At 60.3% G+C, this 12,270-nt stretch overlaps 2 protein-coding genes across 7 annotated transcripts in view; one reads left to right on the forward strand and one right to left on the reverse strand.

The window, feature by feature from the left end:
* Positions 1 to 3,587, forward strand: part of M1AP (meiosis 1 associated protein) — a 32,816-nt gene extending 29,229 nt beyond the window's left edge. For 3 of the 6 annotated variants that reach the window (XM_034064957.1, XM_031042648.2, XM_031042650.2), the window contains one exon: positions 776 to 1,098. In XM_034064957.1, coding sequence (XP_033920848.1) covers positions 776 to 949 — 174 coding nt within the window. In that variant the 3' untranslated portion in view covers positions 950 to 1,098. Of the gene's footprint in view, positions 1 to 33; positions 1,099 to 2,132; positions 2,310 to 3,470 lie in introns of those variants that run through there. The other 3 variants (XM_034064959.1, XM_034064960.1, XM_034064958.1) reach the window with 3 other exon arrangements.
* A 1,178-nt stretch (positions 3,588 to 4,765) lies between these two features.
* DOK1 (docking protein 1) lies at positions 4,766 to 11,511 on the reverse strand. The gene is made up of 5 exons (XM_034064916.1): positions 11,388 to 11,511; positions 10,740 to 11,033; positions 8,152 to 8,263; positions 7,847 to 8,019; positions 4,766 to 6,192 (listed from the first exon to the last, which is right to left on the reverse strand). Exons 1-5 carry the CDS (start codon positions 11,448 to 11,450, stop codon positions 5,113 to 5,115), a joined length of 1,722 nt encoding a protein of 573 aa, XP_033920807.1. The 5' UTR covers positions 11,451 to 11,511; the 3' UTR covers positions 4,766 to 5,112.
* Between the last annotated feature and the right edge of the window lie 759 nt (positions 11,512 to 12,270).

The following is a 12,270-nucleotide window of genomic DNA, read 5'->3' on the forward strand; positions in this document are numbered from 1 at the left end:
GGTGTGCATTCCTGTTCTGCCCCTGTGTTGCAGCATCAGAGCAGAGCCAAAGCCACGGTGGCACCGCTTCTGATGGCTCCTTCTCCTGCCCAAGCGCTCAGGCCAGCAGCAGCCAGGAGGGATTCCTGCAAGCGCTCCCTGCTCCCCAGAGAGTACGAGGAGTTCCTGCAGTGAGCCAGGCACTGCTCCCAGCAGCCACAACAGGGCAGCCAAGGCTCCAAGTTTGGCCTTGGGCAGACCAGCACTTCCCATTGTTTGTTCCTCCTTGTTGTTACAGTTTTGTTAGTCACCGAGTCAGTCAGCAGGAAGATGCTCCAGGGCCCTCTGTCCAGAGATTGAGCTACCCCCACAATGCCCCACATTTCCCATTTCTGTCAGCACACATCACTGACATGCCTCAAATTCGGGTTTCTGAGACTAGGCTGGGACAGGCCACAAACCACAGACTGCTGTCAGCAGGTGCAGCAAAGCTGCCTCAGGGCGGTGAGGAAGTCAGACAGATAAATAGGCAGAAAGGTAAAGCTGCCCTCATCCTGCAGGAGGAACAGGGTGTTTGAACAGGCATAAAACAGGGCTTTTGAATTTCATCTTAAAGCTCAGAGCTCTGCCCTCCTGAATTTCATCTTAAAGCTCACTAGTGATCACTGAGATCACTACCCATAGCGATGCTAATTTTCTTGCTTCTATAACTGGTCTCACTGCCCACTGCCCCAGCTCATGAAGGGGTTTGTAGCAAGTGCCAAGCTGGCTCCTACACAGTGACTGCTCCCTGCAGCTGCAGCACAGCACCCAGAAGTGGTTGCTTGGACGCCCTCCTCCCTATAGCCCATCTGTGTCCGTGGAGCTGTTCCACAAGCCAGCACAGCAGTACTTTGACAGTGTTCAGAAGATGGGGAAAGTTGGTCTAGAGCCTTCCAGAGCTTCTGGCCAGTGCTTGCACAGCTCCTAGCCTGGCTTTCAGTGCAGCCATAGGCCAGCTGCCCCTGGCAGGGCAGGAGCTGAGGGCAGCCCACTGATCTCCCTGGGCTCCCTGAATGCACAGCACCAGCTGCCCTTTGTGTTCTACTCTGTTCTGATGAGCTGTTTCAAAATAAAGTTATCCCCTATAACACCCACCTGGTGCCTGCAGTTTGTGATGTGCTCTGCACACAGCAGCCTCAGCACCGAGCTGTACTGCCCGAGAAACAGCCACAGCTGGCCAAGGTCACAATACAAACACCGTGTTCCTGGGGGCCACTGCTACAGCAGGAGAGCAGAGCCAGCTTTCCCTTGGGATCCCAGCTCAGAACAGGCCCCACAGGCCACCCAGGGCATGTACCTGCTCTTCCCATGCCCTGGCAGCACTCCATGCCTGGCAGAAGCCTGCATCTCAAGCAGCTGCTTGGAGTAAGAAGGGCAGGTACCTTGTGGACAGGGCAGATGTCCCTGCAGGCACAGGGATGTGTATTCGTTATGGTGTGCAAGCTGTGGGCAGCCCCTGCCCAGCAGGCTCACAGTGGGAGGAAGTGGGGAAGGAGCATAGCAAAAGGCAGCAATAAAAGCAAACAGCCCCGTCTGGGGCACACAGACCAGGAACAATGACAATGAAATGACAAAGTCAGGGAAACGGGGGGGGGGGGGGGGAGCACAGGGTATTTGTGACTGAACTTATGGCGCAGGTGGAAATTGCTTTGGCAACCATATCATAAACACCAAACTGGGCTCCAGAGTCAACACTTTGCTGATGGGAAGAGGCAAATGAACAGGGGCTTGTGGTTATTCCTGATAGAAGGAAGCTGATAAAGGGGAAACATGGGAAGAGGGAAAGGGAATGTAAGGGGGGAAAATGACAAAACTGGGCTGTTTGGGGGTCCCTATTGAAAAGCCCTCTATCCAGTCACCACAGTGTGAAGCAGGGCAATAACTGTGCTGTTGCTGTGACTAATTCTTGACAGCCAGAGGGAAGGTCCATGCTTTCCCTAACGCCAGCCTGACAAGAGATCCCCTGGCAAATCAATGGTCTCATGCCTGCATCATGTGAGGCCCTAAAGGGGAGGAGGTAGCAGTTACAAGAGGCTGTATCTTTTAGAATGGGGAGGAGAAAATGGCAACCCCAAGGGGATGAGGTTGGCTGGGATTTGAGCAGCTCCCAGGTCATTTTCTCCTAGTTCCAACTGCCACGTGGCCTGAGGAAACTGGGGCTTCTGCTTCATCCCTGCTATGGCTCCTAGAGCGGTACCCTGCCATGGCTCAGCTCACCTGGGCAGTGTGCTGCCAGCAGAACAGGGAGCACACAGGCTGCCTCAGCGGAGGAGCCTGCTCTCAGCTAACAACACACCACCCACAGCACCTGCATGGGGCAGGAGCAAACAGAGCTGCCTGTCCAGGGCCAGTTCTGCACTGCATGAAACGGGCAGGAGCCACACGCCCCCGAGCACCTCCACAAAGCCTGGGGCAGGACTAGCTGCCAGGATGCACACAGGGAACATGCACTGTACTGCCAGCCATGGCACACACCACTGTGATACACCCCAGCTGTCAGAGCAGCACAGGCACTTGTCTCTTGGTCACTTGTTGACCATGTGTGGTCAACACATGGAAATTACCTGTATGGAGACAATGGAAGTGACGCAAAGGAAAGGGAAAGAAGGCCACAAAGATGATCAGGGCAGCCTGGACAAGAGAAGGCTCCTGAAGGGGAGACCTGAGAGCAGCTCCAGTGCCTAAAGGGGCTGCAGGAAAGCTGGAGAGGGGCTTGGGACAAGGGATGCAGGGACAGGCCAAGGGGAATGGCTTGAACCTGCCCACGAGAGGGGAGACTGAGCTGAGCTCTGAGGCAGAAGCTGTTCCCTGGGAGGGTGCTGAGGTGCTGGCACAGGGTGCCCAGAGAAGCTGTGGCTGCCCCATCCCTGGCAGTGCTCAAGGCCAGGTTGGACACGGGCTTGGAGCAGCTGCTCCGGTGGAAGGGGTCCCTGCCCATGGCAGGGATTGGGACTGGAGGAGCTTTAAGGTCCCTTCAACACAAACCATCCCATGATTCTATGAAGGCAGACAGAAGAAATCCTAATCTAGGCAGAATCCAGAAAAATCATCCCCTGGTCTCAAAGCCAGCGTTCATTGCAGACTTGCTGTGGCAACAGGAAGTCTGTGAGCAGCCAAAGGCTCAGCCTGCATTTACCTTATTTCTCATGCTTTCACAAAGCATCCATTACACCCTGAATTGCTTCCAGAAAGTGAAAAGGTGAAGCATAGGGCAGCTGTCTGAGCAAGAGACAGACCTGGTCCCCACACGACAGTCAGAAATAACAGGCTCTCTCCTGATCAGCAAAGACCAAGAGCCTTCCCCACTGCACACACCAGGGTGCATAAATCAAGTGGGCCAGATGCAGGAATGTTCCTCCTGTGCTGCGTTTACCCCTTAGTCTCGAGGTGGCTGTTAAGAGAGATGATGCCATTCTGAAGCAGGAAAAACCCCTTTCCTTTCCTGGCAGCTGAGGCATGCGGGGCTGTGCAGGGGCTGCAGCATTTGCCTTCCAACCATCACCCTCCCCAGAGAAAGCTGCATCAGCTGCTTCTAATGTTGGACACCTTCAGCTCCATGGGACGGAGCAGACCTGGAGCACCGAGCTACAGTGACCGCAGAGCAGGAGGGACTCGGGGGCTCTGCTCCCAGGGGTGGGCATCATCACTGAGCTCTTGGAGCCTCACACTGGAGTCAACAGCAAGGACTATGGGCAGCCGGCCTGGCCCCTGCTACACAATGCCCAGAACTCTTCTCTGGAGCAGGCAGAACTGCTCTTGGGATGAGCACATGGACCTGCCACGGACAGGAGCAGCAGCACGGGCCACCCAGCAGCCAACCACCAGCAGCAGATGCTGCTGCTCACACCTCTCATCCCAGGCAGGAACTGCCTCAGCCTCTGATTCCTAAAACCCCTTAGGCTTTTTCCCTTCTCCTGCAACAAAAGCCCAGCAGTGAAGACGACCCAGCACAGAACAGCCACAGATTGCTCCTGTACTGTACTGTTACAGGACTGAGGCCTCCCCCCTGCAACATGGGCATCAGACAAGTGCCCAGTCAGAGCTTCCCATCTTGCCACCACCTCACCAGACTGGGGACCTGAACACAATGCTCCAGACTTCCCCAGTGGTGTGTGGCCCCTTGGGTCTCAGCAGGGGCTGCAGAAGTCATGCTCAGTCCTCCGCAGAGGTGCACTGTAGTGCTGCCTGCCTGCACAGTGTTCTGCTGCCATCTCTATCCACAGGCTGGTAAACCTGCACAAGTCAGCAGCAGCCCAGACTGAGACAACCAGTGCCAGGGGGTCTGTGAGCCCCACAGAAGGGACACAGAATCTCTCAGAACCACTACCAGCACCAAAAGTACAACCTGGTTTTCCCCTGCATAGGTTTCTGCCAAGGCTGGGCACAGCAATCCCAGCCAAACCCCTGGCCTCAGACACACAGCTGTGATCACTGGTTTTGCCATTAAAGTCAATGGGAATGAAGAGCTGAAGCCTGGCACTGCCCAGCCTTATGCTTGGAGGCCATCACATTTTCTGGTTCCATCAGCCCATAAAGGTATCTGTGAACCTGACTCTGTCCCTTAACACCCTGGCATCTGGGCATCCTAACCACAGCTGGACCCAGCACACACTTTCCTCCATGGTTTTCTCTTAGCTCAGTAGCTCAGGCACTGACATGAGCTTGTCACCATGTGAACACTGCTCAGCTGTGTTCTCAGATGCTCTTGGGTACCTGCCAGCCCAGACACGCCACAGGCCAATGCTTCATTCCAAGACATACAAACTTTAATATTAAAATAACTTTGTATAAAAATAGTTCTGGAAAGTCTCTCATGCATCACAATGGGCATCCCAGCCCTGCACCAGGACAGGGAGCCAGAGCGGAGCCAGAGCAGCAGGCGCAGGGGGACGGGGCCAGCTCCAGGGCAGAGCAGCACCAGCCATGGCTCTCTTGCTCTTGCTGTGGAAAGAGCTTCCAGGGAAACGCAGCCCCTGAGCACTGGTGAGCTGCAGCCAGAGCAGTCCCTGGCCACAAACCACCCCCAGGGCCCATGGAGGACACCGCTGCTCACAGATGGGCCCCCCCAGTCCGGCACAGTGCAGCAGCTCGCTATATCACTCCTAAGTCCTCGTAGACGGGCGACAAGCTGCACTCATCCACAGACTGCTCCCGCTTGCGCACGTGCTGGGGCTTCAGCACCTGGCTGTAGAGCACCTCCACGTTGTTGTTGTTGCTGCTGTTGAGGCTGGGTTTGACAGCTGCCTTCTCAGGAGCAGCATTTCCCCGCTGCCTGCCCGGGTCCCCGCTCTTCTCGGTGCCTTTAGGGATAAAGGCTGCCTGGGGCTTGGGGGCAGGCACCGGCTTGGGACCCTTGGCCTTGAAGGCCGGTACCGAGTAGTCGTCGGTGCTAGGGCTGTAGGGGTACTCGTAGCCGGCCCGGCCGTCGTGGCCCTGGGTGCGCCAGGCCTCGCCCGTGGGACGCGCCTCGTCGTAGATGCAGGCGGGCAGGGGCAGCGCGCGGGGAGCGCGGCCCTCGGGCTCGTCGTAGATGTGCTCCCCCCGCACGGGCACCGTGGGGCCCTGCCCACGGACCTCGGCCCACACCTGCTCGTAGGGGCCCGAGCACAGCGGCCGCCGCTTCCCCTCGTCCGCAGCCCTGCTCGCGGGTTTGCTGTCAATGGGGTCCGAGTACAGCGGGTCCGGGCACGGGCGGAAGCCCTTCACCGAGTCCAGGGGCTCCGAGTACACAGTGGACGGGTCCTCGGCCGGCAGCAGGGCACGGGGCACCTTTGGCAGTGGGGAGCGGGGGGGTGTGCTGGAGACTGCAGCCTTGGTCTGTGCCACAGGGAGCTCTGGCAGGGTCCGCGCCTTCAGCAGAGACACTGCGTCTCTCTCCTCGGCCACCACACTGGGCCTGGGGGCCGGTCCTCCCTTGGGTGCTGAGGCATCATCCCCCTCCGTGGGCACCTCCAGGCTCAGAGAGTCAGCCAGGGCCTGCCGGATGAGCACCATGCTGGGGCTGTCCGAATCCAGCGAGCCACAGCTCTGACGGTTCTCCTCCACCTGCGCTTTCTGCTCCCTGATGGAGGCTTCCACCAGCCGGAAGATCTCATTGCCCTGCTTGGTCTCAAAGGTGAAGTTCCCTGGGCCGGAGCTGCAGCGCCTGCCAGCTTCGAAGGAGAACATCACCTGCAGGGGAAGCGGAAGGGTCACGTCCTGACCAGCACCTGCTGACGCAGCACATCGTGTGGGCAGCACATCCTGCTGCACTGATCCTGCACATCCCACAGAAAGGCTCCATGGGACACCTTCCACTCCCTGCAGTGAGGCCGCAGCTCAGTGTGCAGCTCCCCGGGGGGGTGCTGTGGCCAGCAGCTGTGCTCAGCACTGCCCAGCACTGCCCAGCAGCCCAGAGAACCTGTGCAGCTGGAGCTGCGTGCACACCTGAGGGGACATCACTGCAAGATGCCCCAGGGCCGGAGCTGCAGCTCCTGCTGCCTCACCTGAGCAGCTCCAGCAGGGTCAGCAGCTGGCACCAGAGTCTAGACAGTACCAGGCAGGCAGCACCGAGAACAGAGTGGTGCGAGATGACGAATGACAGTTCAGCACAGGAAACTACTGTGGGCAGCCCGGAAAGTCAGCTCTAATCAGGCACAAGGGAAGTGATCCACAAGCACAAGATACAAGACATGGAACATGGCTCTCTGCATGGGAACGGACAGAAGTAGCAGCTTGCCTACCAATAGTAAGCAATGCATCTGTCTTAGCAGCGTTACTCTGTTAATGGTGTGAAGTACTCTAAAGAGAAGTTTGCAACAAGACTCTGTTTCTCAGGCCTGAGCTCAAGCTCATGCTCAGGCTCCCACCAGCAGCAGATGCTCACCTCCTTCTGAACCTCAGTCCCTGAATCCAGGTGACATTTCTGCCCCATGCATGCTTTCTCACATGCAGCAGCAGTCCCTGGGGTTGCTACAGAAGTCCCTGGGGCCAGACTTCCTTTTGTGGGTCAGTGCTGCCAAACACAAGAAGGGCCAAGCCAGCATTGCCTGGGAGCTGTGGGTGCAGCTGCCTGCTCCTCACACTGCAGCTCCTGTCCTGCCCTGGCACAGACCCTGCAGATGAGCACGGCTGTTTCCGTTTCTGTTTTGGTAAAGTGCTGCAGAAGGCACCATTCGCAGACTGCAGCCGACAGCAGCGCTTCTATAAACAGCCCTGGGAGAGCACTTCCTCCCCGTCCAGTGCCACAGGTACCTCTTGTGCTCAGAGGAGCAGCAAGACAGATTGGGGACCTGCTGCTGGAGGACACTGGAGAAGGGACAGACCTACAGTATGCCCTATAAGGTGACCAAATCTAGAGGAACTGGTGTCTCAAACAGCCCCTCCTGCTCTGGCCAGGGATGGAGCAAATCTGGGGCAGGGCCAGGGCTGCAGAGTCAAGGTCCCCGGAGGCTGGGGGGAGCTAGTGCATTGCACAAAACTTGCCTGTCCCCATCAGGGCTGGGGAGTGCTGGGATGAAAACTGGGGACAGGTCAGATGCAGGGGCTGCAATGGGTCCAGCAGGAGTGGGTCAAGGACCACGTAAGAGAGGGCTCTGCACAGCCATGCAGTGGGGCACGTCCTGCCAGCCTGGGCTTCTGCACGGTGACACAGGTGGGAGCCAAGGGCTGACAGACTCAAGCATCCCTGGGGGCTCTGCTGTGGCTGCTGAGGGCTGCAGCAGTCCTGGCATTTGGCAGAGCCCACTTCCCAGCCGGCACAGGCTGCTTGGGCACATCAGCTCCTCACCTTCTGGCATGGGAAGGCCCATGGGGGAACAGAACACGGCATCCCCCGGCCCCTCACCTTGTCCCGGCCGTATCTCCGGAGCAGACGGTAGGGCCAGACGTAGAGGATTTCATTTGTCCGTGGGTCCTTGAGGACGAGGCTGTCACGCTCAGCCTTGAGCACGTAGGCACCGCGCAGCTCGCATCGCTCCGCAGCCTCGGTCCGCTGCACCGTCACCCAGAAGGTGTTCACTGTGGGGACAAGGATGCTCAGGGCAGGGCAGAGGAAACAACGTCCGCAGGCAAGGCCTCGCTTGCCCAGCAAAGCCCTGGTGACAGGGCAGCAGCAGGAGAGGCCCTGCAGAAGGCAGCGGCAGGTCCCACCTTCGTCTCTCGAGTAGTAGATGGAGTTCACGGCCATCTCCAGGGCTGGTGCCTCCCTGCCGCCCTCTCTGCCGCGCTGGGCTGCCACGCCAGCATGGCTGGGGCCATTCCCCTGGCAATGGAGAGCAGATCAGCCCCAGCTCCCCCTTCCCACACTGCCCCCCACCAGCACCCCTGCCCTCCCCAAGGGGCCAGCCCAGCCCCACACAGCTTGGCCACTCTGCAGCCACACCAAGCCCTTCCCTGCCCAGGGTCAGTGAGAGACCACAGGGTGCCCACCCCCAAGCTGCCATGAATGGGGCTCCCTGGGGCTCCTGGCAGGACCCTGGGCTGTGCACTGGGCAGGGTGCAGAGCACAGCAGCATCTCCTGGCGGCCCTGCCCCACAGATCCTGCCTCTCCATACGGCACAAGACAGCACCAAGACATGGCTTCCTGTGGGACAGCACCTGGAAGTCTCATGCCCCCATCCCCTGCTGCTCCTCAACCACTATGGTGCACCCACGCAGGTGCCCTGGTGCCAAGGCAGAGAACAGCTCTGCTCCAGTGCAGGCACACTGGTGCCCAAAGCCTAGCATGGCCCCAGGCATGTCCCAGCTGTACGAGCAAGGCAGGGAGCTGGTGAAATGACGCAGGAACACAAGGGTCTGTGTCCTGCCTCTGCACAGGCAGGGAGGTGGTGCCAGTGTCGGTGCACAGCCCGCAGAAGGGAAGCAAGTGCTTCTATTTTAACACATGCAGAACTGAAAGTGCATCACACACACCCTGTCAGCAGCCCTGTCCCAGCAGCAGGGTCCCCTATGGGCTGTGTGGGGGATGCACCCTCAGTGCTATCCCCAGGTAGCAAAGATCATCCTCCTGGGAAGGCCCACACAAACCAAAAGCTCACACATGCCCTGCAAGAGCTGCAGATTCTGCACTGTCTGACAAGGCTCTGTACTTGGACAGGAGCTGGAAGCTGTTTCTCAAGGGCACGTGGGATGGGGTTGCAGCAGTGTAAGTCTTGCAGAAGCCAAGCTGTCACAGTTTCAGTTTAAAACCTGCCACATGAGATTCTTAACAAGACATGGGGCACAAAAAGAGGCATTGGGCCCTCTTGTTTTGCTCCTAAGCAGAATGAGGACTGCTAAAACCCAGTGTTGTTAGAGCCAACAGCAACAGCTTCTGCCCAGGTAAAGCACAGAACGCAGCAGGTTCCAGCTGGGGTCTCAGGGGCCGTCTGATCTCTCAGCTCCCTTTAGGGCTTCATTTGGCTGCACTCTCAAAGAACAAGACATTCTGTTCTGAACTCCAAACCTCTCTGGCCTTGCTCCCACGCTGCTGACCCCTGTCGCCCTCCACGCAGCAACAGGCAACCTGACACAGAATCACGCTGCCCATGCGGGTGACCAGAAACCACAACTGAGGACCTTCAGCTTTCTGCAGAGGCCACACATGGCTCCTGTACCTCTTGCTCCAGGCCAGGCCTCTCCAGACCACACGCCATCCTTGCAGCCTCCTGCTCACCACTTCCTAAGCCATCAGCTTGCTCCTGGACCTCAAGCACACAACTGACCACCAGTGTGTGAAGGATGGCAGGAGCACACCCTGCTCCGAGCAGACATTGCCCTGCCTCACCACCATCCCGCACCACTCTGAAGGCATGGGCTGTGTCCCTAGCTCAGCCTCAGGCCATTTCCAGAACAAAGGCTGCAGCACTGCCTGTACCAGACAGACACAGACATGGACACGGAGAAATTTCCAATCCCAGCCAGTGCCTCTTGGCCTGGTCAGCAGGACACCTGGTCAGCAGGGTGTCATTTACACTGCAAACACCTATGCTGTTGTAGGAAGAACCTGTAGGATCAGGAGCTGCGCAGCCAGAATTGGCCAGAGCACAGCCCAGGGCTCTGTAAGCATCTATTAGGAAGGAGAGCAGGGAATCCTCAGGCAAGATGAGGTCTGGACACCCACACTTAAAGGTCACTGCTGTTCAAACTGGGACATCTCTGCTGACCCTGGCTACAGGGGAAGGCTGCAGAGCTGCAGCTGGGGTACAGGCACTGGGGGGGGGGTCCAGCAGCAGGCAGGAGGAAGCCCCAGGGCTGGGCGAGGGGGGGCCACTGGCCACTGACACCTGGAGCCAGGCAGGTCACAGAGCTGGGCACCGGCAATGCTCTTGGGGCTCTGCTTCCTTCACTGCTGTGACAGGAAAGGCAGCAGTGGGTGAGACAAGAGGAAATGATGCTCCTCAGCCATCACCGCCGGTCTCGGGGGGGGGGAGGGGATTGCGGGGGTGAGGACAGGCTCCAAGATGGGGAAAAGCCCCACCTGGAATGGTGCTGCAAGCAAGAATTACTGCCGGTGTGCTGCGGAGCCCTGTAAGGCACCTGCCTCCTGGAGTGGTGGGAACTATGGGGAGGGACCAGAGCCTCAGCGACAGTGCTCTGACCTCTGCGACCATTCATGGCTGCTCTGGGGGGTCTCTCCCTTCGGTGCCATCCCCTCCCGCTGGGTAGGAAGGGGTCATCCCTCCCGCCGCGGCCCGCGGCTCACTGCCGCACCCGGGCCCGTCTCGGCCAAGGGCCCCTCGCTCGCCCCGAGGCTCACCGGAAAGGCGATTTCACACAGCTTGGCCACCCACTCCTCGCTCTGCTGCTTGTCCGCCGCGAACAGGTAGCTCCTATCGCTGGTTTCCAGGCGGAACACGGCGGTGCCGGCGCGGGGGCCGCTCTCGGGCACGGGCCCGACGCTGGTGCAGTCCGCGAGCCGCACCACCGTCTTGTCCAGCCGCCCGGTTCCCAGGCGCTCCGGCGGCACCGGATCCTTGCAGTCGAAGAACTCCAGGCGGGCGACGCCGTGTTGGCTGGCCGGGTACAGCACGAACCAGCTCCGCTTCCACTTCTGCAAAGCAGCGGGGTCACCCCGGGCCCGGGCCGGGCATCAGCGAGGGCGCCCGGGATGCTCGGCAGGGCCTGCAGCTCACCGGGAGCGGCCCCGCGGCAGCGGCGATCGGCCCCGACCGCACCCAGACGGCGCCGGGGGGGGGAGCCGAGTCTCGTCGAGGAGGGGACAGCCGCAGGACCCCTCGGCCCAGGAGAGAAGGGGCCCACAGCGCCCGGCCCCGCTTCCCCCGTGGCCGCAGGCAGGGGGGCAGAGCCCTCTCCTGGCCCCGGCCTGTGCGCGGCCCCGACCGCGGTGCCGTCCGTCCCCCGGCCCGACCCGCGGGGAGGGGAAGGGACGCGCGTCGGGACCCACCTTGGTGCCGAACTTGTGGCTCTGCTGCACCAGCAGCGGCCCCTCCTTGGCCGCCGGGTCCATCCCGCTCCGCGCTTCCGCCCGCCGCCAACGGCGCCCGGCCGGGGCGGGGACGCGCAGCGGCCGCACGTGGCGGGGGGAGGGAGTGCGCGCGTACGTACTGCGGGTGAGCACGTGGCCCGCGCCGGGGCCTAGGGTGGCTCCCGGGGCTCCGGCAGCTGCGGCCCCACCGGAGCCCCCTCCCCGGCCCCGCACGGCACCGTCCGCGGCCGAGGCGTGCGCAGCGCCAGGGGCTCGGGATGGGGCCGGGAGCGGGATCGTCCCACCCGGAGCCGCCTCCGCAGGCACGGAGCCGTGGGAGCGCAGCAGGCGGCCCAGCGGCCTCGGCAGGGGCGGGGAGGGAGCCGGCTCCTGCTGCTGCTGCTCCGCTCTGCCTACGGGAGAGGGCTCAGCTCCAGACGTGTTTGAGGACCTGTCCCACGCTGTCCTGAGCCCGGGGAGGGGATGGAGCCTTGGCCCTATCCCTGCCACCCTCCGCAGGCGTCAGGACCTTCCCACCCGGCAGCTTTGCCACCTCTGGCGGCAGCTGAGTGAGGTCAAGCTCAGTGCGTACACTGAGCCGCAGGCTGTGACCAGGGCCCGCAGGGCACCCTGGGAGGTGGGTGTCCAGCACCCTGGGACAGCACAGTCCTTGTCCCACATACTGGCAATTACACAAGTGCTGCAGGGAATGAACGGCTGCAGGGAGAGGTCTTCATAGACGTCTAAAATGATGATCTGAGCAGTGCAACACCCTGGTAGGTCACCTGGGAAATAAGAGGGATAAAACCTGTCTTGCCCCACTCCATAAATGACCCTCCTGCTCATCGCCCCAGCCAGGCAC

The sequence above is a fragment of the Melopsittacus undulatus genome, chromosome 7 (genome assembly GCF_012275295.1).
Source record: "Melopsittacus undulatus isolate bMelUnd1 chromosome 7, bMelUnd1.mat.Z, whole genome shotgun sequence".
NCBI classification, from domain to species: Eukaryota; Metazoa; Chordata; class Aves; order Psittaciformes; family Psittaculidae; genus Melopsittacus; species Melopsittacus undulatus.